Source organism: Parasteatoda tepidariorum, chromosome 9, assembly GCF_043381705.1.
Source record: "Parasteatoda tepidariorum isolate YZ-2023 chromosome 9, CAS_Ptep_4.0, whole genome shotgun sequence".
NCBI lineage: Eukaryota > Metazoa > Arthropoda > Arachnida > Araneae > Theridiidae > Parasteatoda > Parasteatoda tepidariorum.
The window spans coordinates 55,411,414-55,434,904 of record NC_092212.1 but is presented as its reverse complement, the minus strand read 5'-3'; the positions used below and the strand labels follow the sequence as shown (position 1 = coordinate 55,434,904).

The 23,491-nt window shown below is 30.2% G+C and overlaps 1 protein-coding gene across 1 annotated transcript in view; it reads left to right on the top strand.

The window, feature by feature from the left end:
• The window catches only part of LOC107442454 (endothelin-converting enzyme 2), a 225,169-nt gene that overhangs the window by 60,363 nt on the left and 141,315 nt on the right, over window positions 1-23,491 (top strand). Inside the window, exon 2 of the mRNA XM_071185955.1 lies at window positions 16,416-16,528. Within this exon, the coding sequence (XP_071042056.1) occupies window positions 16,416-16,528 (113 nt within the window). The remainder of the gene's footprint in view (window positions 1-16,415; window positions 16,529-23,491) is intronic.

Below are 23,491 nucleotides of genomic sequence, written 5' to 3'. Positions count from 1 at the left end.
ATTCTTATACATTAAGCGTTGTCTTTGGGAAAATAGCTCAAGAAGTTGCTTCAGAATTAAAACTAAAGCTTCTGCGTAATTCTCAGAATTTCATAATTATATAATTTTTCGGCAAAGTGGATCAAAGTAGCTAACGCTTCACATTTTCGAAACCAAGACATTTCATCGGCACCGTGGTAAGCATTGAGTACTAGCCTCTTTTACTAACCAGGCATGCTAGTACCCATGGATCTGAAGCTAAGTTGGCCTGAAGACACGATTTGAACCCCTGTCTAGGACAATAACAGTTCAGTGCTTTAACCACTACGCCTTCGCTAATTGAGGAATCCAAGAAAATATCAAGACCGGTGTTTGTAATATTCCTTTATGCACATGAAGTAACTTTTAGCGAAGATAAAATTTAGCAAAGTTGCAAAAAAGCAAATATGTTCTTTATTTCAAAATTTTATAAAATTAGATGAATAAATTAGAAATTAAGGTAAATAAACAAATCGAAGTTTTTAGTTAGGGGAAGTTTGATTTTAATAAAATATTATTGCAAATTATGAGGATAAATATTATGATTTTTAAGGCAAAAACAAAAGAGCAATGAATAGCATTCTTTGATATTTATTCATATTAGTTCAAACATAGGTTCATTTTTAAATCTATATTTTCGAAATTATTTTTATTTATGTCATGCTTTTTAACCATATTTTATGCCTTGCACACCATATTTTATTCATTATTGCCTGAAAATAAAACACAAACAAAGTTTTACTTTAGCAGAGTAAAAGGTAAATCACAAATATCGAAATCGGAAGGACGAAAAAAAAGTTCCTCGCAGAAATTTTAATTTAATTTTCATCACGCTTTAGAATCTATATTGTACGAAATAAAAATGTTAAATATTACCTTCCACGTACGTGATCTTTGCGCAAAATTGAACTATGAATCATATAAAATAGCGTTTAAATTGAAGATTTAAAATGATATATGAGTAATACACTAGGCTGAATATTTCTTTGGAATGTAAAGTGTAACTGAATTCGTTGTAACCAAAATGTTAGTTTAAATTCAAAAAAAGTGTTTTAAAAATAGTAGATTAAGTAAAAAATAACATACAGAGTGAAATTGAAAAGCTGCATGTATCAATGAAAATATTTTGCTGCATTATTATTATTGATAAATATTTATAGATGAAGATGTTAAATTGTTTGAGGCATTTGATTTCAATATCTTTTCTTAGAAATTTTAAACTTAGACAATTTTTTGTGAGAAGCATATATACATATATATATATATATATATATAATTCATGAATTTTTCCTTTCTTTTAATATTTTTTATTGTAACGTTATAAAATCCCCATAGATTAAAAGAAATAAATAATAAACATTTTTAAGAAGCATTTGTTTAGTATAAACTATGCTACATAAAGGGTCATGCAACATCATCTCTATTAAGGGCTTATCAGTGGTTTGAACTCTCATCTATACTAAAGAAGTAATAGCTTATCCTATAGACGAGAGGTCATCCTATCAAAGTGGTTAGAGGCACTTCAAATAGCACTAGAGTATGAGACCCTAATCAATCCTAAAAGTTCGGTGTTGCACTCATTTTTCTCCATTTTCTATAAAACATTATATATGCCAATCAATCATTATTGAAAAGAATAGTTACGGTCATGCTTGTTTTGATATGAATCCAATATCTTGAAGTCATAGTATTATATTGACAAGGTTGAACTTGATCGTAACCGTTAGTCTAATTAGCGATCTAGTTCTGCCATTATTTTAAACTTGCGAAAATTATAATAACTGCAGATTGGTTAATCCACGTGAGCCGAAATTTAAATAACTGGTATAAACAAATTCTTACCTATTCATCAAAATTTCTTCATGTGTAAGATTAATCAGCAATAATAATGTCGTCGAAAAAGAGAGGTACTAAGCGTAAGAGATCTGCAAATGGCGGTAAAAATCCGTTTTACTTTGACCTCCAGAAAATTCATGCTAAGTTGGAGTCAAACTTCGAAGGGGAAGTTGATCCTAAAGCTACGATTTACCTCACAGCAGTAATACAGTATGTTGCAGCTGAAATGATTGAACTCTCTGGGAACAAAGCAAGAGAAAAGTCTGCGAGGAAAAAGGCTTTTGTTATAAAAGAAGAGGACGTTCAAGCAGCAATCCAATCAGATGAAGAACTTAAACAACTAATGGACGAACTCGCCAAGTATCAATAATAAAACACATGCACAAATAGAGCTGAAAAAATCTGTTAATGATTCTTTAGTTGATGGACATTAAATTATTTTTGAAGTATTTTAATTTCTTTTCAATATAATTAAAATTTTACTTTAAACATTTATTAGCATTTAAGTATAAAAACAAGTATTATTATTTTTCTTGGCCGTGTATCGCATTAATTTACAAATGAAGCCCGCCAAGAATGAAAATGAACTATAGTTAATTATTAAAGTGAACAAACAATAAAAAAGCCCGATTTTAAAACCCGACTCTACAGGAAATTCCAAGTTTTTTCACTAAAAAATTATATGGTAATGCCGAAGTATAAATTTAGACTATTACGTAAGTGATAATAAAATTTCTGCTTGTCTGTTGCAAAATCTACTGAGAAAATTAAAATCCAGAATGCTATCTTAGAAATCATATTTGTTACTATTACTTTGACTTTAGGTATGATTAGTTATTACGCGACCATTCTTTTCCATTGCTAAATGGCTTCATTTCTGCTTGTATATCCGCCGATTGGTAATAATTCGCCATGTCTGTTGCTTGACAATGTTTTGGAATTTCGTCAGAAAAGACGAGATATTGTCAGTCATGCAGTCATATAATAAATATTGCTCTACGAAATTATTGAGGGAAAAGCATTGCATTATGATGCTTCATTGACATTCTAAATCTGCGAAAGCTGATGAAAAGGTTTAGAGCATGCCGTAATACAAAATAAGTAAGAGAGTAGTAATGGCTTTGGATGTGTAATTTGATTTGTGGTAGTTCTACATTCCTATTTGTGCGACTTAGTTCCCATTACTCACCTTAATATATCTTTGCATGACGATAAAATCCTCATATCATCATTGCTAATTCACATTACTTATGATCTGAATGGAATTTATACTTAAACGAAACCAATACGAATCCGTACCAATCTGATTTCCTTTCAACTAATGATTTCCCTAATTTTGGAGGAAGAACAAAACAAAAGTTTTTCAAAAAAAATTTCATTATTTTCTGAGAAAAAGTGAACCAGAGTTAGATATTTTGAATTGAGATGCATAAAGCATAAAAATATATATATTGAAATAAGCAGCGACACATAAAGAGGATTTATATTAAAAGGAAATGGCTTTAATGTAAAACTTATATATTTGTTTACATGACTTCTGAAAAAGAGAAGGAAATAAATTTATTTCACTAAAACAATTGAAACCCATTGTTATGCAAAATAGGAAAAAAATGCATCAAAGTAGTAAAGCATTTAATTCAGTTAAAAGTTAACTCCTCTTAAACGAAATTGAAAAATTCTGCCACAACTTTCCCGATTAATTAATTAGTTATTACTTTACCCTTTGAGCTGTCATTCCCTTGAGGTGAACTTCACTACACGTTAAGAATACTTCAGTCAAAGTATTTTTCTCTGGGGTTGACGCATGGCTCGTACTAATACAGATTACTCGTCTTTTCAGATTCACTTTCTTTGTTTCCATTTAGGAAACAAAGCTCACCACGGATTTCTGTTAAGCTCTTTTTAATTATCCGCAAATATCGTCAATCAGTTCTCAGAGAAAACTGAACATCCACTTTTAGGATAAAACTTTTCGATTCCCACAAAGTTTTCACTAATTGAAGTTTAGATTATTTGTAGGGGTTTTGGGGAGTGAGATAAGAAAGAACGTTTCAAAGAAAACGCAAATTATTTCCTTAATTTGTTTTTAATGAATTAAAGAGCTTCGCCTATAGTTTACTGTTTCTGATCATTCCCAAAGACTCATTTCTTGGTTCCAACCACCAATCCCTTCGTGCTTTTCAGCGCGTTTATTTTCATTAAGTACTTTCTAGGATCAATATCGTCTCGTTTTGGGATGCCAAGTGGTTTACATAAAATCCAAATGTACGATTAAATAAATTTCTTGTGGTATGCCATGTTGTTCCTGATAAAAATTGAATGCCACCGCCTGCATTTTGAAACTTTATGTTGTTTCAAAGTTCTGGCAATTTATGGTATTTCCAGAACAGCAACTCTCTACGTCATATAACAGCCTCTGTCAAATAGTGGTGTCAAGACATGGATATGCCGACCGGCCTGTGTAGGGGGCAGGGAACTGTCCTTGGATCAGAAAGGTCCTGGGTTCGAATCCCGTTCAAGGCATGGATGTTTCTTTCTGTGTGTGTTCTATGTCCTTTCTCCTTTGTGTGTGAATGTGACCCACCCTATAAACAGGTTGTGGTAGTGTGAATGGAGTGGCAGAAGTAGAATTCCTGGCCATAGATGGCGCCACTGAAAAACAGGAACAATCGCACCCCCACAGCCTAAACAGGCACACGACAAAAAAAAGACATGAATATAAAGTAGATTTTCTGACCTGGTCAGATTTTTCCGTCTCGTCTATATCCATTTAAAACATTTGTGTGACGAGTTTAGAGTGACGCTTAGAGGCTAGGTAAACCTGTATAAAGTCAACAGCTGAGCTAACCTCATTNTGGAAGTTTTTAACTGGAAATGGATACGAATTTCCTTAGCTGTTTATCAAAACCATATTCAAACTATACCCTGATGAATTGCTGGTGTAATTACAAAATTTGGGAAATCATCCTAACCCAGTTTAAATTATCTTATCTGTTTTCTTTCAATCGCATCTTACTATTCATTCTATTATTGGTAGTGTAATGTATTTATAGCACCATTTGAACCACATAATATGTTTACTTTTGGTATATATATAGAAGAATATTTTAAACTATTTTGAATATATTATTACGTTTTTCTTAATGATTTTAAATTTCGCAAGCTTGTGCAAGTTGTGTCCAAGTAAAACGTATATTATTAACTATATATTTAATTGGTTCTCATGGTTCTTTCAGGATGCTTTTAAACACTAGTATTATTTATAACCAGCTAAATACCCGTTCTTTCTTCGGAATTTAAAAAAAGAAAATTATCAATAAATTAGTACTGCGCAAGACAGCGAAATTATGCACAAAACTGAAACACTTATACTAACACAATTAATAAAGCTAAAAAAATTCCGATTTTTTTTACTTATAATCATATTTTGTCCTAGCTTTACGTTAATAGAATAAGCAAAGCATTTTTTTGTAGGTTATCCCATTAAATTAAAGATTAACTGTTTTCAGTATCATTTGGCCTGATTCTGTGACTCGAGACCAACTTTTATGATAGTCAAAATTTACCACAATCAAGAAATTTCCTTCAGTACTTATCCTCTTCGACAAGTAGTAAAAAAATCTCCCTCCACACTATCTATTTTAAAACTGTAAGGTATTGATGTGAATATAATAGTATAATGCATTGTACCTACATAAGTATATTTGGTGCCTATTAGTAGTACAGCAATTTCCATAGTACCAGTAGTCCCTATTACCAAAGTTTAATTATCATCGGCGTCAATTATAGTATGCCGATTTTTTACGGTTCACTTTACATTTTGTTCTTTTTTTTAGTATATTGTATATTTTTTTACTTCAATGAGCGCATATTACCAAAATTAATCAAGCATCATTAGTATCAATAACGGAACTGCAATTTCTTACGTTTCTCCTAAACGGTTTAGTATTATTTCTCCAATAATTTTGCTTTACGGTACATAACTTCTTTTTATTTCAAAGATCATTGATATTAAACTATTTAGTTTCACAGGAATGCCTTTTTGAAGCTTTTCTAAAAAGAAAACAAGCACGAGTTTTAGATAACTTTAGAAATAATAATCTTAAGTACTTTCGATTAATCGAGCGCAAAGGAAAAATAGCCAAAACATGTAGACCTCCACCATTTATTTTTTCTATTTTATTTATGTTTTGAATTACTTTTTTTTTAAATGAAATAGATTATAAAAATTATTTAAATTTCCTTGTGCCTGGACAACCAAAAGGTACCTAATTTAGTGACTTAGTTCGCTTATGTTAAGCTTTCACGTTTGAGAGTAATATGAGTAATATGATATAATGAATAAAAAATAATTAAATATTAAAGAACGTGTAATAAACTCGTTTGTTAGTAATAACAGTTATAATCTGGCAAACATAACTGATTTTATCTTTAAAATGTTTTATAAAACTGAACCATCTGCAGTATGATTTATACCATTGGTGAGTTATAAACCAATGAGAAAATTCCAGTTTTCAAATGTCTCTCAAAAACCATCTAATTTAAATTTCTGTACGGTTTAAAGGAGTGACCTCAAATATGCTATTTAATTAGTGCCGACAAAGAATTGCGAAATGAGGCTCAAAAACTTATACATTACAGAATAAATATAAATTTTTTAGACGAAATTGGATTCGTGACCCTCAAAACATACAGTGTAGATGCAATGGGAAATATGGTTCCAATAATTTGGTTAGGAATGCGGTAGAAATTTGGGATCCTCTAACATTAATCCTACTTTTTGAATAGCTCGTCATCGCTCTAGAACTTTTTAAGCAAAGTCAAAAAATTTTAAACACAATCACAAAATTCGTTCATCCAAATAAAATCACATGTAAAAACAGATTATTTAAAATTCTTTTAATATTTTTAATAAAAGATACAAAATTTGAATTGTAAGTTATAAGAATTTCTACATTATTTCAAAGAATGTAGTTTTGTATGCCAAAATACAAAATTTGAAGGAAATCGTTCGAATAGTTCCTGAGAAATCAAATTTTATGTATGCTACTTTTTAATTATTTGATTGCATTTGATAAATAACTCAGAAACTATTCGACGGAATATTCTGATAACTCAACTTTGTGGAATTACTTATAAAAATTTTACATCTCAGAATAAATTAGATAGCAAAAAGAAAACCAATTTTTATTCCATCTCCAATTTTGATGCAATATCACAAATGAAGAAAATATTTAGAGGAGCCATGCCTGAAATGAGCTACTATGCTAATTTAAGTAAAATAAATTTTTAAAAAAAACTTAAAATGAAATTCGTTTTAGTATTTTAATAAGGATAATAGATTTTTTTAGGATAAAGAAACCTGTTGTGTAAATCATAAAATAACGTACTCATGATCATAAAGTTCTCAGAGTACGCACTTCGTATTCTTTTAAAATTTCTTTCGTATTGCTCTCACGTAGCTTCCAACACTTAGAAATGAATTTATTGAATAGTACTTCGGTCGTTTTACATTCTCGCCAAATAACTCCCAAACAATAAACACCACAGACTTCCGAAATTCTGTTTTACAATCGAAGTTTTAACAAGGAAAGAAAAGTGTGGCCAAGTCTTGTTACAACCATACTTTCTTTTCTGAAGCCGGGAGATAACGATATCATCAGATTTTTACGACCCAACTTCCCCAGATTGAAAAAGGAAGAAAAAACCCAAGACTTCCCTGCAAGGGGTTTGGCAACGCGTCATGCTCTGTTGTACAGTTTGGCAGAGATATTGAATATTCGGTTCCTCTAACTTTATTCTCTTTCTGAAAAGGTTTATTCCTCCCTTGGCGACAACACCTTCTGAAGATCGTAAAGCAAAGCGGCGTGTCTTGTTTGAAGTACTTTGGCGAAGATTGCAAATATGGTGCTGCAGAGAGAAATTTTGATTTGAATGTATATGCTGGAGAGAGTGGTTTGTTTATAGAATAAATGATTTCCTGGCTAGAATGCTTCGGGCGAGTAGTTTTGGCGATATTTTGAAAAGCTTTTAGGATTTGATGAGATAGTGCAAGGATGGTTCTGCTTTCAAAGCATAATATCCATTATGCATTCTATGCTGAATAAACAACAATTGACCATGTGAACTTTCAAAAGGGTAAAATAAGTTGAATATTTTTGAAAAGATTAATTTATGAGATTAAAAAATATACATCACTACTAACAACTAAAGTTTTTTACATTGTTAGAAATGGTCAGAAGTAAATATTATTATGATTTATTGCACTTTCTTAACCCATGGAAGTTTTTAACTGGAAAATTTTTTGAAGTCTTTATTTTACTCCGTATAAATTTTCATAAAAACACAAAAAAGTCAATTTTTAAAATATTTTGAGATCTAGCTCAACTTTAAAACTGACACTACGAAGGAGAAAAGAACATCCTTTTTTTAAATGTTGAGCTTCAAAATGCCTAATTTGAATTAACTTTATAGCTAAACAAGTGAGGAAAAAGTAAAAATAATGCCCCATAAGCAGGGATCAAGTAGTTTTATTTCTATGATGAAGAATTTTCTACAGTATTGAAACATGTTTTAGTACTGTTCCTATTTTTGTCCTGTTCTTGCAACTTTGAAGTGGCTTTTCATTTTTCTAAATTATTTCAATTTTATGTTACTTTTATATGAAAATTATTTCTAAAAACTTCATTCAAATAGGCTAACTCACAAATTAGTCACAAAATCTTTTTCTGAGCCATTTTACATGCAATTTTCGAAAATAATTTTCAGAAAACATAAAATTAACATAAATTTGAAATAATTTAGGTAAATGAAGTGCCAATTTAAAGGCGCTCGAACAAAGTACTATTAAAAGATCAAAATAAAAGTAACATTTTAATTCAAAGGTAGCATTAGTATTTTTAGTTATGATTTTCGGACAACAGTATACCCATGCAAAAAGTAATAAATCTAGTTTTGAAAGTGAAACGTGAAATAACATCAAATCAAGGAAAACCAAAACTTTAAAAAATAGCCTTACATTGCATAACCTCTACCTCCATGTAAAAACAAAAGTCTCTACCGCTAAACAAATTACTTTTCGTGGATTTGGCGGAAATTGAATAATAAAACTTCTCAAACATTTTAACCCTTATTTATATTTTTGATCCAATTAATAAGAATGGAAGAAATAACTATCTAATTCTAAGTTTTTGAATAATAACATCCGGCAAAACTTTGAAAATTACGGAATAGGAAATTAAAAGGAAATTGAATAAATTAGTAAAACGTATTTAGTGAATCGGGTGAGTTTTAACGCTTAAAATATATTTTTTGAATTAACATTGTGCACTGAGAAAATTTTAATATGAATTCTTGTTGCTGTTATTGTCACATTTTCATAAAACAAAACAGATTATAACATTTTATAAATATATTTTAAAAGTTTGTGGGAAAATGTATTGTCGCTGTTCTTGTTGCTGTTATTGTCACAGTTTCATAAAACAAAACAGATTATAACATTTTATAAATATATTTTTAAAGTTTGTGGGAAAATGTAAACAGTTTTATTCCAGAACTAAGATTCGTTGATTCATACTTTTTGACAACCGTTTTTTACAGATACATGCATCTGAATCCTTACTACTTGCAGGAGAAGTAACAGGCACATAATGTGTTCTGTAATAACCACCCTTAATAATCACTTTTAAATTCCTTGTAAAAAATTAATCCAGGAAGGAATGTACATTAAGAATCGCAAACTTAAATTAAAGTGGAAAAAAACTATCGAAATCTATTTTAGCTCTAAAAAAAGGAAGATGGAACTAAAAGCAAAAAAACCTGTTTGATTGTCCGAGAATATGGAGAGAAGTTAAAAATATATAAGGAATGTTTTAACAGAAATGCTTACTACCAAAGTTGGAACCAATATCCAACTAGTGGCAGGCAAGCAAAAAAACTGTTGACTGTAAAAAGTTGAATTCATTTAAATATCCCTTTTAATTAGCAAAGATTCGGTTTGACTATAACATTGCGTTATAGCCCAACTAATGTCTTTCAGAGACTGTTTAGTAGCCATCATTTAAAGTCCAAAGTCCTTAAGCCTTAATTTTTGGTCTAAGTTTATTCATCACCATTTATCCTGATTATGAAAATAATGCAAAATTTCAATATGATGAGAAATCAGAGTTTTACCAAAAATAAGCATTTGTGACCTATTTTTCTAAGTCTTTGAATATTTTACATCACTAGAAGTTCCTTTCAAATATCAAATTAGTCTGAGTATAAATTTTTAACTAATTTTTTTATCCCGATACCTTATGCATCACTACAAAATGTTGCAGCATTGGTTTTTTGTGCGGTGTGAATTAAAATAAAGTGAAATGAAGCCCCTACGTTCATATTCAGAATTTATAATATTTAATTTGTAATCCAACCTTATTCTCTGTGCTTTGAATAAATAAAAGACAAATATTTCATCTGGAACACCAAAGTATAATGCGTAAACAATTTTTGAGGCGAAAATATAACACCACTTTCCTTTACTTTATAAATTTATATAACGATGAGTAATTCAGATTTCATATGAAGATTATATTTTTTAAAGTAGTTCTTTAAGCACAGTTGAATTAAAATACGCTGTTAGAAATTTCTTGGTAAAAATGGTTAAATAGCGAATTATTTAACTCCTATTTTACCATATTTAGCAAAAACAGTCAAATTACCCTAAAAACGATTATATTGAAACTGTTAAGTGATAAAAAAAACGTTTATCGGTTGTTTTTACCTTATACGATTTAACAACCAGAATTCTGTCAGCGCCTACCAGGCCCACCTTATAAAACCATTTTGTACTGTGCAGTTGGGTGCATACTGTAGCTGAAAAGGCTAACAGGTCAGTCTCATGACCGGCTGAACGAGGGTTCGACTCCTAGTATTCTATTTCTCCCATTCCTATCATCTATCATCCCATTTCTCCAGTCACGCAGCGGACTTATCGTTAAAACACGGCTCCCAGCAGATCACCGAAATCAAGCATCACTGGCTGCGGTCAATTGTGATGGCATGTCTTCGGATCATCCTCAGGGATGTTTCCCAGACCGTCAGCCACAGCCCATTGTGCAGCTCTAGTGCGACGTAAATGAACTACAACAACAGCAACCTGTTTCTCCAATTCCTTCAATACACGAAGAGTTATCAATGTCCTGCACTCTTCAAATGGTGACCCTGAACTATCAGAATACAAAGCTATGTTTGACGCATAAATGATGAAGCACCCACAAAGTTTCAACATCCATTTAAGTTTTACTTTATGGTTCGGAAACTATGATACTTATACTACTACTTATACGATTTAACAACCAAAATTCTATCAGCGCCTACCAGGACCACCTTGCGTAGCAATTTTGTTAAGCGCAACTAAGTACATATTATAGCTGAGCGAGCTAATCGATCAATCTCATGACCGGTTGAACAGGAGTTCGAATCCCAATGCTGGTACCACAATATTTCTTTCATTCCTTTAATGCACGAAGAGTTTCTAAGTGTCCTGCTCTCTCCAATCGGTGACTCTTTACTATTCGAATATGAAATTATCATTCACGCATAAATGACGCAGCACACACTGAGCTCCAATGTCCGTTTAAGTTTTATTTTTATGGTTTAGAAACTATGCTAGTTGTGAAAGGTTACAAAACCGTATAGTTTTGTATTCACGGTTTTTTAACCGTTCCAGTTGTTAACGGTTTTAAAACCGTAAAGGTAAAAAAATGTTTCTAACCGTAAACGTTATGGTTAATCGGAGGAACAAACTGCTGCCGGGTATTTTACCGTAAATTCTGAATGAAACATTTCCAACAGTGTATATTTTATTTTATTTTCATGTATTGAGTGTTCCTGAAACTATTATGTAATTAGGTAACTTTAAGTATTGATGGTTACAACGACAAATTATTGCTGTTAAATTAAACATTTTGGTGTATAGTTGCCACCGTGTTTGGTGTTGAGGTAAACTAAATACATTTTTAAGAGCAGAACTGTAATTATCGGGAAAAGCATTATATAAAATCGACAAAAAAACAATTGTTTGTAGTAATTTATGAGAATATTTCACTATAAATCTGTTTGTTCCTTAAACGAAATGTCTTTGAAGTAACATTTTAATTCAAAGGTAGCATTAGTANTTCACGCATAAATGACGCAGCACACACTGAGCTCCAATGTCCGTTTAAGTTTTATTTTTATGGTTTAGAAACTATGCTAGTTGTGAAAGGTTATAAAACCGTATAGTTTTGTATTCACGGTTTTTTTAACCGTTCCAGTTGTTAACGGTTTTAAAACCGTAAAGGTAAAAAAAAAATGTTTCTAACCATAAACTTTATGGTTAATCGGAGGAACAAACTGCTGCCGGGTATTTTACCGTAAATTCTGAATGAAAAATTTCCAACAGTGTATATTTTATTTTATTTTCATGTATTGAGTGTTCCTGAAACTATTATGTAATTAGGTAACTTTAAGTATTGATGGTTACAACGACAAATTATTGCTGTTAAATTAAACATTTTGGTGTATAGTTGCCACCGTGTTTGGTGTTGAGGTAAACTAAATACATTTTTAAGAACAGAACTGTAATTATCGGGTAAAGCATTATATAAAATCGACAAAATAACAATTGTTTGTAGTAATTTATGAGAATATTTTACTATAAATCTGTTTGTTTCTTAAACGAAATGTCTTTGCAGTGAATGCGCATTAAAATATATGTTGTTAGTAAACAAACAAATAAAAAAGGAATGAATAAATAAACTATAGGGTAAACCAACCAGTGAAGGAACATTTCATATATATTGATTAAAAATAAGAATTTGAAAGTTTTTCTTAAGATTGATTGGTAACAATAGCTTACTGCCAAACAATAGGAAGTCATCTAGTAATGTTCTGGATTACCTGGTCACATAGAGTTCTCGGGAAAAAATTTTAAATTTGTTATTATCTCTGCAACACCTAGTTTCCTTGAAAAAATTATAAGGTGAGTGTTTGTATTTATATGTTTGAAATGGAATTAATTGCATGTAGTAGTTATATTTTTCTCACTGTGTAAATAAGAATTCAAAATATAGTTATTGAAGTTACGTTTTACTTTTTTTAAGCATCATAGCATAATCAAGTACTGAGATAAGGGGATGTTTATTCACTGGATCACCAAACGATGAAAAACCAGTGAAGGAACAAATGTTTCTTTACTAGGTTTTTTCTAAGTTAATGAAATTGAAAGAAAAATTTTAATTTTCATGTACCTTTAGTGATGTCTTACATCAAAAGTATGTTAAAAATACAAAAAATAACTTCTAACCAGTGAAGGAACAAGCATGTTCCCTTACTGGGCATAGATTTCCCAGTGAAGGAACAGGCATGTTCCCTTACTGGGCATTGATTTCCCAGTGAATGAACAGTATGTGTTAATATGTTGACACTTTACTTTTCAATTCATGATTACAAAAAAAAGTTGAAATTTTCCAAGTATTGGCATGTTATAATTTCGAGAAGAGGCTTGTTTTTAGATATTTGTATGACATATAAATTCATAAAGAGCATTAAAAAATAACCAAAATTAAGTGTTCCTTTACTGGGAAATTTTGTGTTCCTTCACTTGGTCTTCTTACTACTTGTTACTTGAACCTCCAAAAGCTTAAAACAATATTATGTAAGTTCTCTACAATTTTTTTACATAATTTGCAATTAGTAACAAATATGTTGACACTGTCACTTAACAAAAATTACGAATTTCGAAATTAATATGATTTTTTGAAAGGCAAGCGAAGCTTAAGTATTCCTACACTGGTAAGTTTACCCTACCTATGAAAAAAAATAAAAAAAATGCGACTACATGCACTACAGAAAAATTAGTTTATCTCAGCACAAAAATGGTGCAACTGTACACCAAAACTTTTTACAGTGTTGTTATAAAACTTCCAAACTCATCGATGATATTTATAAAAATATTTTTTTTTATGAAGCCGTTTTTCGAAACAAAAACTAAATTCTTTAAAAAGAAAAAGAAAAAATACTTTCTTAATAGAAAAATTTTATTTTTTAAAACTTTTCTTCAGAAAATGTTCCTACAATTCTGAAAAATGATGCTCTTCAACGGAAGCAATTTTCCGAAAAGTTGGAAAAGCGACTCTTTATTCTTTTATTTCTTTAACCAATAGAAAATAAATAAGATACATCTAAAATGATGTAAAGCTTAGAGAACAGACGTCAAGTTTTTGTTTTTGATCTTAGTTACCGAAATTGAATTTTTTACGTTATAAATAAAAATTGAATTTCTGATGTAATCATGGGTAACTGAATTCTTAATATTTGTCTGATGAATAGCAGTAAAAAGTTTTTAGCGAAGCACTTGTATCAATCTTTTTTAATCAATTCTTCAGGAATCAAAACTAAATTGCAAGAAATAGTTTTAGTTGTAAGCAAAGCCCCCAAGACTGCCCCTGTACAAGTTTGTTTAGTTGTAAACACACTTGTTCAGTGCACAAAAAACTAGAAAAAAACACAATTTTTTTTAAAATTTGACTACTCAGGAACTATTTGACCAATTTTGCTCAAATTCAATATTTTTCCAAGCAAAACTACACTATTTAAAATGATGTAAAAAAAATTGCATACCTTATAATTCAAAATTTTTCCAGCTATCATTACATAATATAGATATGCTAAATGCATAACACATAAAATAACTTTACCATAAAATATCGGGTGAACTTAACAAATCTATATAGAGTCGATATTGTGTAAATAAGGACAATAAAATATCGGGCAAATTTGACAATTTTATACAGGGTAAACATCGGCTGAATAGTGCTATAAAATAACGGATGAATTGGACGTTTCTACATTGGTCCAATATTGCCAAAATAATGGCCCTTTAAAATCTTGTTGAGCCAAGATTCGTGAATATTGGCCCAATGAGTTCTCGAGTTATTTTGATGCCAGGGCTTTTGGCTTTTCATCTAGGTATTAGTTTAAATGTTTATTCACTTAGCTCGTGAAACGCTGCCGTTAAATGCTTGCTCCTGAATGAGCAAATGAGCTAAGACTGTATAGATTGTATTGCCTTAAATTATAACGCAATAAATGTAAAAATGACCAGTGGGTGCCAATACCAAAAATTTAATCTATAATTTTCATAATTTTTCTCGTTGGTATACTGTGATCTAGTCAAAAGGTCTGAGGCCTGCCAAAAGTGACCTAGTCAATGATTTGAAGAAAAAATGACTAATACCAAAATCGTTTAATTGTGTTTCATCTTTTTGGGTATAATGAAAAAAAAGTTCAAATCAATATACGAGGGTATACTAGCCACTATAAGCGGGTATACTATATAAGTGAGTATACAACCCAAAACTGTGTATAATGATGTCAGCTTTTTAACCAAGACAGGTCATAGGTATATCTAATTACCTATTAGGTAATTAGATAACTATAGGCAATCAAGCGACGTTATATAAATTTTTTCTTTTTAATTATAGACTAGTTAATTTTTAGGTGAACAGCTGCAATGTTTAAAAACAAAGTAAGATGAATGTCACATTTAGTTTTTATCATGAATTTATTTTTTACAAACTATAGGGGAGTGTCGGGTACCCCCGCCCACTGTCAATTTCATATGCATAGAATATTTTTTCAAGTCAATGGGCCATCGGACATTAATTGTTATATTAAAAAAAGATTATTTTCAAAGTTTCAAGTATTTATGCAGCTGGTAACATGGTAAACAATAGTTTTGAAAATATGTTGAATACAGTAGTCATGAAATTAAGAAAAATTGGTTGAATGTTTCGATTAAACTTCATTTTAATACTAAAAAAATAATTTTTTCTATACATACAGCATTAAAGTATGTAGTCTTAAGTTTAATTTGCACAAAGAAAGAAGTTTATATGTGAAAAATTGTTCGAGTAATTACAAATTTACAAAAAAATTGGATTTCGGGTAGCCCCGCTCACATGAATGTCGGGTATCACCGCCCAATTTTATTTCGTCGATAAATGTACGGTTGCAAAGATTATTATTTTATTGCTTCAAATTTGAATGTTATATGCATTTTTAACAACAACCTATTAATATACATTAATAATAATAAAAAGTATGACAATTGTTGTTATTAAATGATAGAATTCACTAAAAGTATATAAATATGTAATAAATAAAATAATTTTGTGATAAAAATGATAAATGAGGTTTATCTATTGTCAATACATTGGTCATTTTCATTTACACCTGAAAAAACAGTCAAAAAACATAATTTTTGTAACTGGGCGGGGCTACCCGACACATTTTGAAAAGAGCTGAAAAACATGTTTTTTTAAATTTCTATTTTTTTAAGTTAAACTATTCTTTTTTTGGTTTATTCTTTTTGCATTATTTAATTAGATGATAAAACAATAGAAACATACAAAAATATTGATTATTACTCAATATTATACAGAAATATAAGCAATACTCCTTAAGTGGACGAGGCTACCCGATTCTCCCCTAAATGAATAAATATGAAAGAATTAAAATAGTTTTTATGTCCACAGGAACTGCCAATGGTGGAACCGGAGGTCAAGCTTTGAAAGAGTTCTACTACTTCTATGTTTCCTTTTATTTCTCGCTTGCACAGCATTGGTCATAGTGAATATTATAAATGAAAGTAAGAATTTTTAAATTTTTAGTTCTCTAACATTGCATGATTTTCACTTTATACAGTTTACTCTATTCCATTTTATTTCATATAATGTGTTCTTTGAAATTGCTGTAAATTACCAAAAAGTGTCTTCGTTTCATTAAAAAAAAAACTAAGTTAAATACTTTATAATTTGTTCTTAAAGGAGGTTGCTTTGTTGTGGTAACAGGTGTTTAAAATTAGATCCTAAAGCACTGTCAAATTTTCAAAAACTTCGGAGAGATACATTATTTCTTCGGTAATTACGCAGCAAAAAAATTAAGAGTGCTCGTTTCCTTTTTTTCTTTTTTTTACTACAAAATTTGCTTTTTTACAACTATAATAAATCTACTTAATTGATTGTTTAAAAGCGCCATTTTAATAATAGTACTGAAAAACAATTGTAAAAAAACCGTTGCTATTAAATACTTCTAAAAGCTCGCCAAACAATTTTTTTTACTACTACTTTTAACAGAACATGTAAAAATGACAATGATTGAATGCAAGAATATTTACTGTTGCATTTTTGCTGTTAATTTTTATAAATAAATTTAGATTCACTGACAGGTAACTTTAAAATCATAAATAAATCTTTTGTTGCATCAATTTTCGTATGTTTTCTGTAAAACCAATAATTGTCAGAAAAAATAGATAGGTTTCAATGTATCACGCATTAAAAAAAGCTCTTGAGTGTTATTCATAGTTCATAGTTAAAAAAATGCATACCAAGTACCAATTTTTTCTTACGTACTATGCATAAAAATTTCTATAAAAATGTGTTTACATATAGATAATAAATAATTAAATTAGATTATGGTTTTCTTTCTAACGGAGTTTACGCGACTAAACTGAAGGTTTTATTAATGTTTATAAATGAAAGGGTAGTTTCATTCTTAAACAGGAAATCAAATCACATATTGCGAAAAATCAAATCACATATTTTTTTAAATAAAATTATAAAAACCTATCTTTAAATCAGGAGTATCGATTTTATTGCGGTAATTGCAAAGTTTACACTACTTACATATTAATAAATTTAACTGTAATATCCGTTAATGGAATATAAATGCGTAACAATAAACTACATGAATCAAGTGAAATTCACTTTCACCACAGCTAAATATAAAGGAGGATTTTTTTCAAGACAAAAACTAATTACAAATCATAACTATAGTTTTTTTTTATTTTCTTAATAAAAAAGCAAATGAAAAATAAAATTCATTTATTTTTTTTACATCAATTTATAAATGCTTAATAAATCTATCCTTAAATTGCTATGATAAATTTAATTGCAGTAGTTATAAAGATCGAACGACTTAGGTATCAGTCAATTCAATTGTAATACCCGTTAATATAATATAATTTGGCATTCCAATAAACCGAACGAGTTAAACGAAATTCATATTTACCACTGATAAACACACGGAAGAATTCTTTTTTCTAAAATGATGTTCGTAAAGGGAAAACTTTTCAGATGTCAAAGTTATGCTTCATGGTCCCTTAGAGCATGAAAAGATAAATCTCATAGCATTTTCCACTCTCTTTTTTTTCTATTTTTCTTCGACAAAACTTTCATGCTATAATGTATCCCTTTGGGCTATATAGAATCATTCTTTTCTTGTTGATATTTCTCATGTTCCTTATCGTCTGCTACCCGGATGCCTGAGTAACAGACGATCCTAAAATGAGATTTTTTTCTCCCTGTGGTTGCAAGTTTTACCATTTTTTATTCTCGTTTTTAAATCATGCTTATTGATTTTAATGGTGCAAAAATTCTTACGACGACATAAAATATTTCACGGGAACAGGTTTTTTATAAAATAAATACGTATTATAAGTTATTGAGGATGATTATATTTTAGGTCGCGCATCAACTTCGTTCGGTTATTTAATAGCCCTTTTTTCAGAATATTCTATACAACATTGATACTTTAAACGTTTAAATGAGAACACACACAATTTCACGGTCGATTTCTTTTCTGAAATATTCAGAATTCGACAATAGAGAAAGTTTTAAAGTACTTCCAGACCTTACTTTGCATAATTTATTTTCGTCAAAAGACTTGACTTACAAGAATCTTTCTCTCTTATTTAAATGGGAGTTTTCTGAATTGTACCAAATTTTCAAAAGTTACGGAACATAATTGTATCAGTTCTGTGAGCGAGGGCATCATTTATTTTCTATGCAGCGGTTCTAGAAAACTTATCTGTCATATCTCCTATTGATTTTATGAAGATATTAATGATGGTGCTATTGGTTTTCATTCAAAGTTTGTACCAACTGTATTAAGAGAAGTTAAAAATTCACGGGAACAAAATTTTACTTTTTCTTATAAAAAAAATACAACTTTTTCACTGATAAATATATCTCAATATTGTAAATTCTAAAAAGTTTTACAGATGTTTTCAACAATAAATTATATTTCATTTGAATTATTTAAGCACATATTTGACTTATATGAATAATTTACCAGGTATCAACTGTTCAGTTTTCAACGAAATCTGTCTTATTATCTGTAATCTAATTACTAACAATTTAAACTTTTAGAAACTCAAGCTTAATTTTGAGGAACTGATGCTCTTTCAAATATATTTTCCAGCAGATTATATACTTTTATTTCATGGTTTTCTTAGAAATGAAGTTCTTTATAATTCAAAAAATATAAATAGTGTCCTCAAATATTTTCTTTAAGGAGATAGATTTTAAAGACGATAAGAAATTTAGTTTTATTTTTTAAACCGTTTGGGTTTTTGTGCTATTACATTATCTGAAAGATTTATCTTTTAAGAAAATACTGAATTCAAAGTTCTAGACGCTTATATATATCAAACTTTTACGGTAAAGGGAGTTATTATTTTTTCAAAAGAAAAAATATATTCAGTGAATATATTTCTGAAATTCTATTCTTCATTAAAAACAATTTTTTTATAGAAACAAATTTTAAAATATTTAAAGTTACTATCCCTCTTTCAATCTGAAAAGAAATTATTCTTGATGAGTAGTTTTTCAGACATACATTTTTAATAACGAGTCTCAGGGTTTGATTAATTGAAAATGTTTAAATTTTTCTCACTCACACTTTTTTTTTAGTTTCATTTCTTATACAGCCTCATTAAAGCTTACTTTTTCCTGTTCCTTTGAGCTTTTGTATTAATTTTTCCTGTTGGCGCTTCTGAATGCAGTCAAAAGGTAAAGAAGAAAAGAACAATTGTGACATCATTAATGAAAAGAGCAGTGCACGGGAATAAAACCTTTTGTGGACAGAAAAATTAGACAAAGGCAGGAGTTTTCTCCTTGTTGGTAATTCATAAATTCTCTCCTCGGCATTTATTCATTATTTTCGTTCAAATCTTAGTCGTTCTTTTGACCAAGTGAAATGAAATGAAGGGGGAAAATGTGTTCAATTACCTGGTTGAATTCATTTCTTTGCAGTTCAATTTTTTTTTCCCAATTGTAAAAACTATTCAAGTCTTTTGCGTGTTGCATGCGTTATATATCGACTTCATTAGCACCAAAATAAATTTCCATTGCATGTTTTAATAATTTTTTACAGTAATTTTGGCAGCATTTGCTTCAAAAATTCTGAATAATAAGATAATGTATTTCGAAAATATGTAAGTTAAATTATTTGCAATTGTATTAGTTTAATTTTCGCTGTATAAACTTAAGGACTCTTTATCTTACTGGTGTCCTAAGGTTCTTTAACCAATCTGAAACTCGAGAATGGTTAAGATTTAAAAAAAGAACAATTTTACAGCAAATTCAGGGGACAGATCATGATATTTTTCCTCCATTATTCTTTATTTAGTACAAAACTGTTCCGTTAGATGGCACGATAAACCTCATTTTCCGTTTTTTTTATGTGGTATCCTGGTGAATTTGTTAGATTGTTATGTATCATAAGTGTTTTTGATACAATTTCAAGTAATGATCAGTTCATGAGGCCGGCCGTTCTCACTCGATGTAATAATTCACATGCAAAAAATTTCGCATATTAATTAGAACATGATAAGTGAAATTATTTTTGCTCGTTAAAAACATGGTTATGAGATTTTCATTAGACTGTTAAAAAAATGCAGGCAGTGAGATCAGTCTCCAAAGAAAAAGCTTTGGTTTATAATGCATAATTTCGAAAAATTTCAAAATAGGATATTTATTCATCAAAATCTTTCAAACTTTTCGAATTCATGAAGGACTCCTAAGTTAGATAATAAGTTAAGTTGGATTAAGTTAGATAATTTAAGATAGTTTTAGGAAAAGTTTTTCGGTTTTTCATAAGACAGTAACTATAACATTAATTCAGAAAACTAAACCAGATATTTTGTGGTGTGCATAAATCATAACATCTAGTTTTTAAAAAAATAGACTTCATCCTTTTTAAAACATCTATCTTTTAAATTGTGATTTCAAACGATTGAATGTTTGTTCTCATGAGCAATCCATAGATTTTTGTATAAATCTTGTAATAAAATCAAATGATTTTTTTCTATTTATTATTTGAAATTTCGTATATTTTAAATTTACTACGCAAACGATAAATCCAGGTTATATTTATTTTGGTTTTGGAATTCGCTATACGTTATAATATATGTTTGAACTTGGAATGAAAATTATTTATTCTTAAATAATAATAGTGAACTAGAAATATTTTTTTCAATTCAATTGCTCTTTGTATTTGTATTTATTTAAATCTCTTTCTAAATTAAAAAAAAGTTCTATTTTGTATTATGAATAAATAGTAAAAAGAAAAGATTATCTCAATATGAAGAAGGTAATATCGTTTCTTCTGATAGTCTAAATAGTTTAGTGAAAAGTTACAATTAATGCAAATAACAGTAAATATTTAAAATCATAATTTTGCGTAAAATTTTAGATAGTTATTAAAATTTCATAAATTAAATTTAAAATTCAAGCATTGATCGATAAATTATTTTGTCTAGAATATTTTTAAATGTTCAATAAGCAGATTTAAAGAAAAATTCAGAATTTGTTTTTCAAAAGTTCTCAATTTTGGCTATAATTTCTTTTAAAATTTTCCTACATTTAGCTCTTTTCTTTATCTTTCATTTATTATTCTTGAGAATTTAACTTCTGATAAACACAAGCAAATATTTTTACATTTAAATTTACTTTTTCTATAAAAGTATATGATACATTAATTTGCAATCTGTTTTGATTATACAAATTAATGTTAACGTGTTTAAAAAAAATTTGAATGTTTAAAGCTTAAGTGGTAATATCTCACGTAATTTCTGTGTGTTTCATACTAACATAATCGACGCGTTCTATAGTGGTGAAACATTATCTTTTTAAATAAAAAAATGTTAGAGTAAATAAGTAATAAAAGCTTGTATTCTTCATTAATTTTTAATTTTAGTATTTATGGTACTTAATGTACGCCGATATTTATGACACTTAAATAATTAGATGTCCACAAATGACGTCATCCTAGTTGAATCATAGCATTTGTAGACACAGAACTCTAACAGTTTCGACACACATGCGTGACGTCGCTTATCCAATTAAATCTGATTTAAATCATATTGTTTGGTATAATAACTTCACTTTTTTTCGAGCTGCAAGTACCGCATTACTGAAACATTAAAATTATTACTTAACTAGCCGAAATTTTAGCTCAAACCGGTAACTCGTCTTTGGTACTTCAACCATTCGTAATAGGTGATCCTGGTGTGGAACTGTTTTGTGATGTATCTACCAAACGGATTCGACCATTCGTACCCGAAGTGGACAGAAAACAAGTTTTTTCCAAACTGTATTCTATTTCACATCCAGGTATTAAAGCTACTATAAGGTTGGTGGAAGAGCGATATGTTTGGCCTGGTATAAAGAAAGATGTTAGGACATGGACTCAGCAATGCTTAGCTTGCCAACGTTCTAAGGTGACACGTCACACGCAGAGCAAGCTTGGTACATTTGTTCCACCAAATGCCAGATTCGAGAACGTGCACATCGACATCGTAGGTCCCTTGCCGCCATCAGAAGGTTTTCGCTACTGTCTAACTTGTGTCGATCGTTTTTCCAAGTGGCCGGAAGCTTACCCGCTCGCAGATATAACAGCCAAATATGTTGCTGAGACTTTCTATGCTGGATGGATTTCTAGATTTGGAATACCTCTACGAATCACAACAGACCAGAGAACACAGTTTGTAGCCTCAGTGTTTGATGCCCTGACTAAGTTCCTGGGTTCGGCCCGTCATCGAACAAGCCCTTATCATCCCGCAGGAAATGGTCAAGTGGAAAGATTTCATAGACAGATGAAGGGAGTGATTAGAGCCTACAGTACAAGTCAGTGGACCAGAGTTTTACCTACCATTCTTTTAGGTTTTAGAGTTGCATGGAAGAAGGACTTGCAAGCAACGACAGCGGAAATGGTTTATGGAACTCCGATACGACTGCCTGGAGAATTTTTATGTCCGTCTACTGGTACAGCGGATCCCGCAAACTTTGTTGGAAAGCTAAAAGAGACCATGCAGGAGTTGCTGCCAGTAAAGTTCAGACATCAAGGTCACAGAGCAGTTTTTGTAAGTTAAGACCTTTCGTCGTGCAGTCATGTTTTCCTGAGGACCGATGTCCTGAAAAAAGGCCTGCAGCTACCATACGAGGGTCCATTTCAAGTGCTGAGTCGAGGGGAGAAATTTTTAGGATTCTAATTCATGGCCGGGAAAGTACGGTAAACGTGGATCGTCTAAAACCAGCATATGTATCCCGAGATGAACAGGACAAATTTCCTGAAAGCGAATCAACAGCTATGAGCGAATCTACAGAGGTTGAATCTACTATCCCAGAGCCTGGTGACATGCCAAAAGAGGTTAAGACACGACCAGGCCGTCGAGTTATGTTTCAGGGAAAGTATCAGCAATGAGCTGGAAAAGTCTCGCTAGCGCTGGTAGGGGGCTACTGTAGAGGCTGTTGGTTGCGCCAGCTCAGAT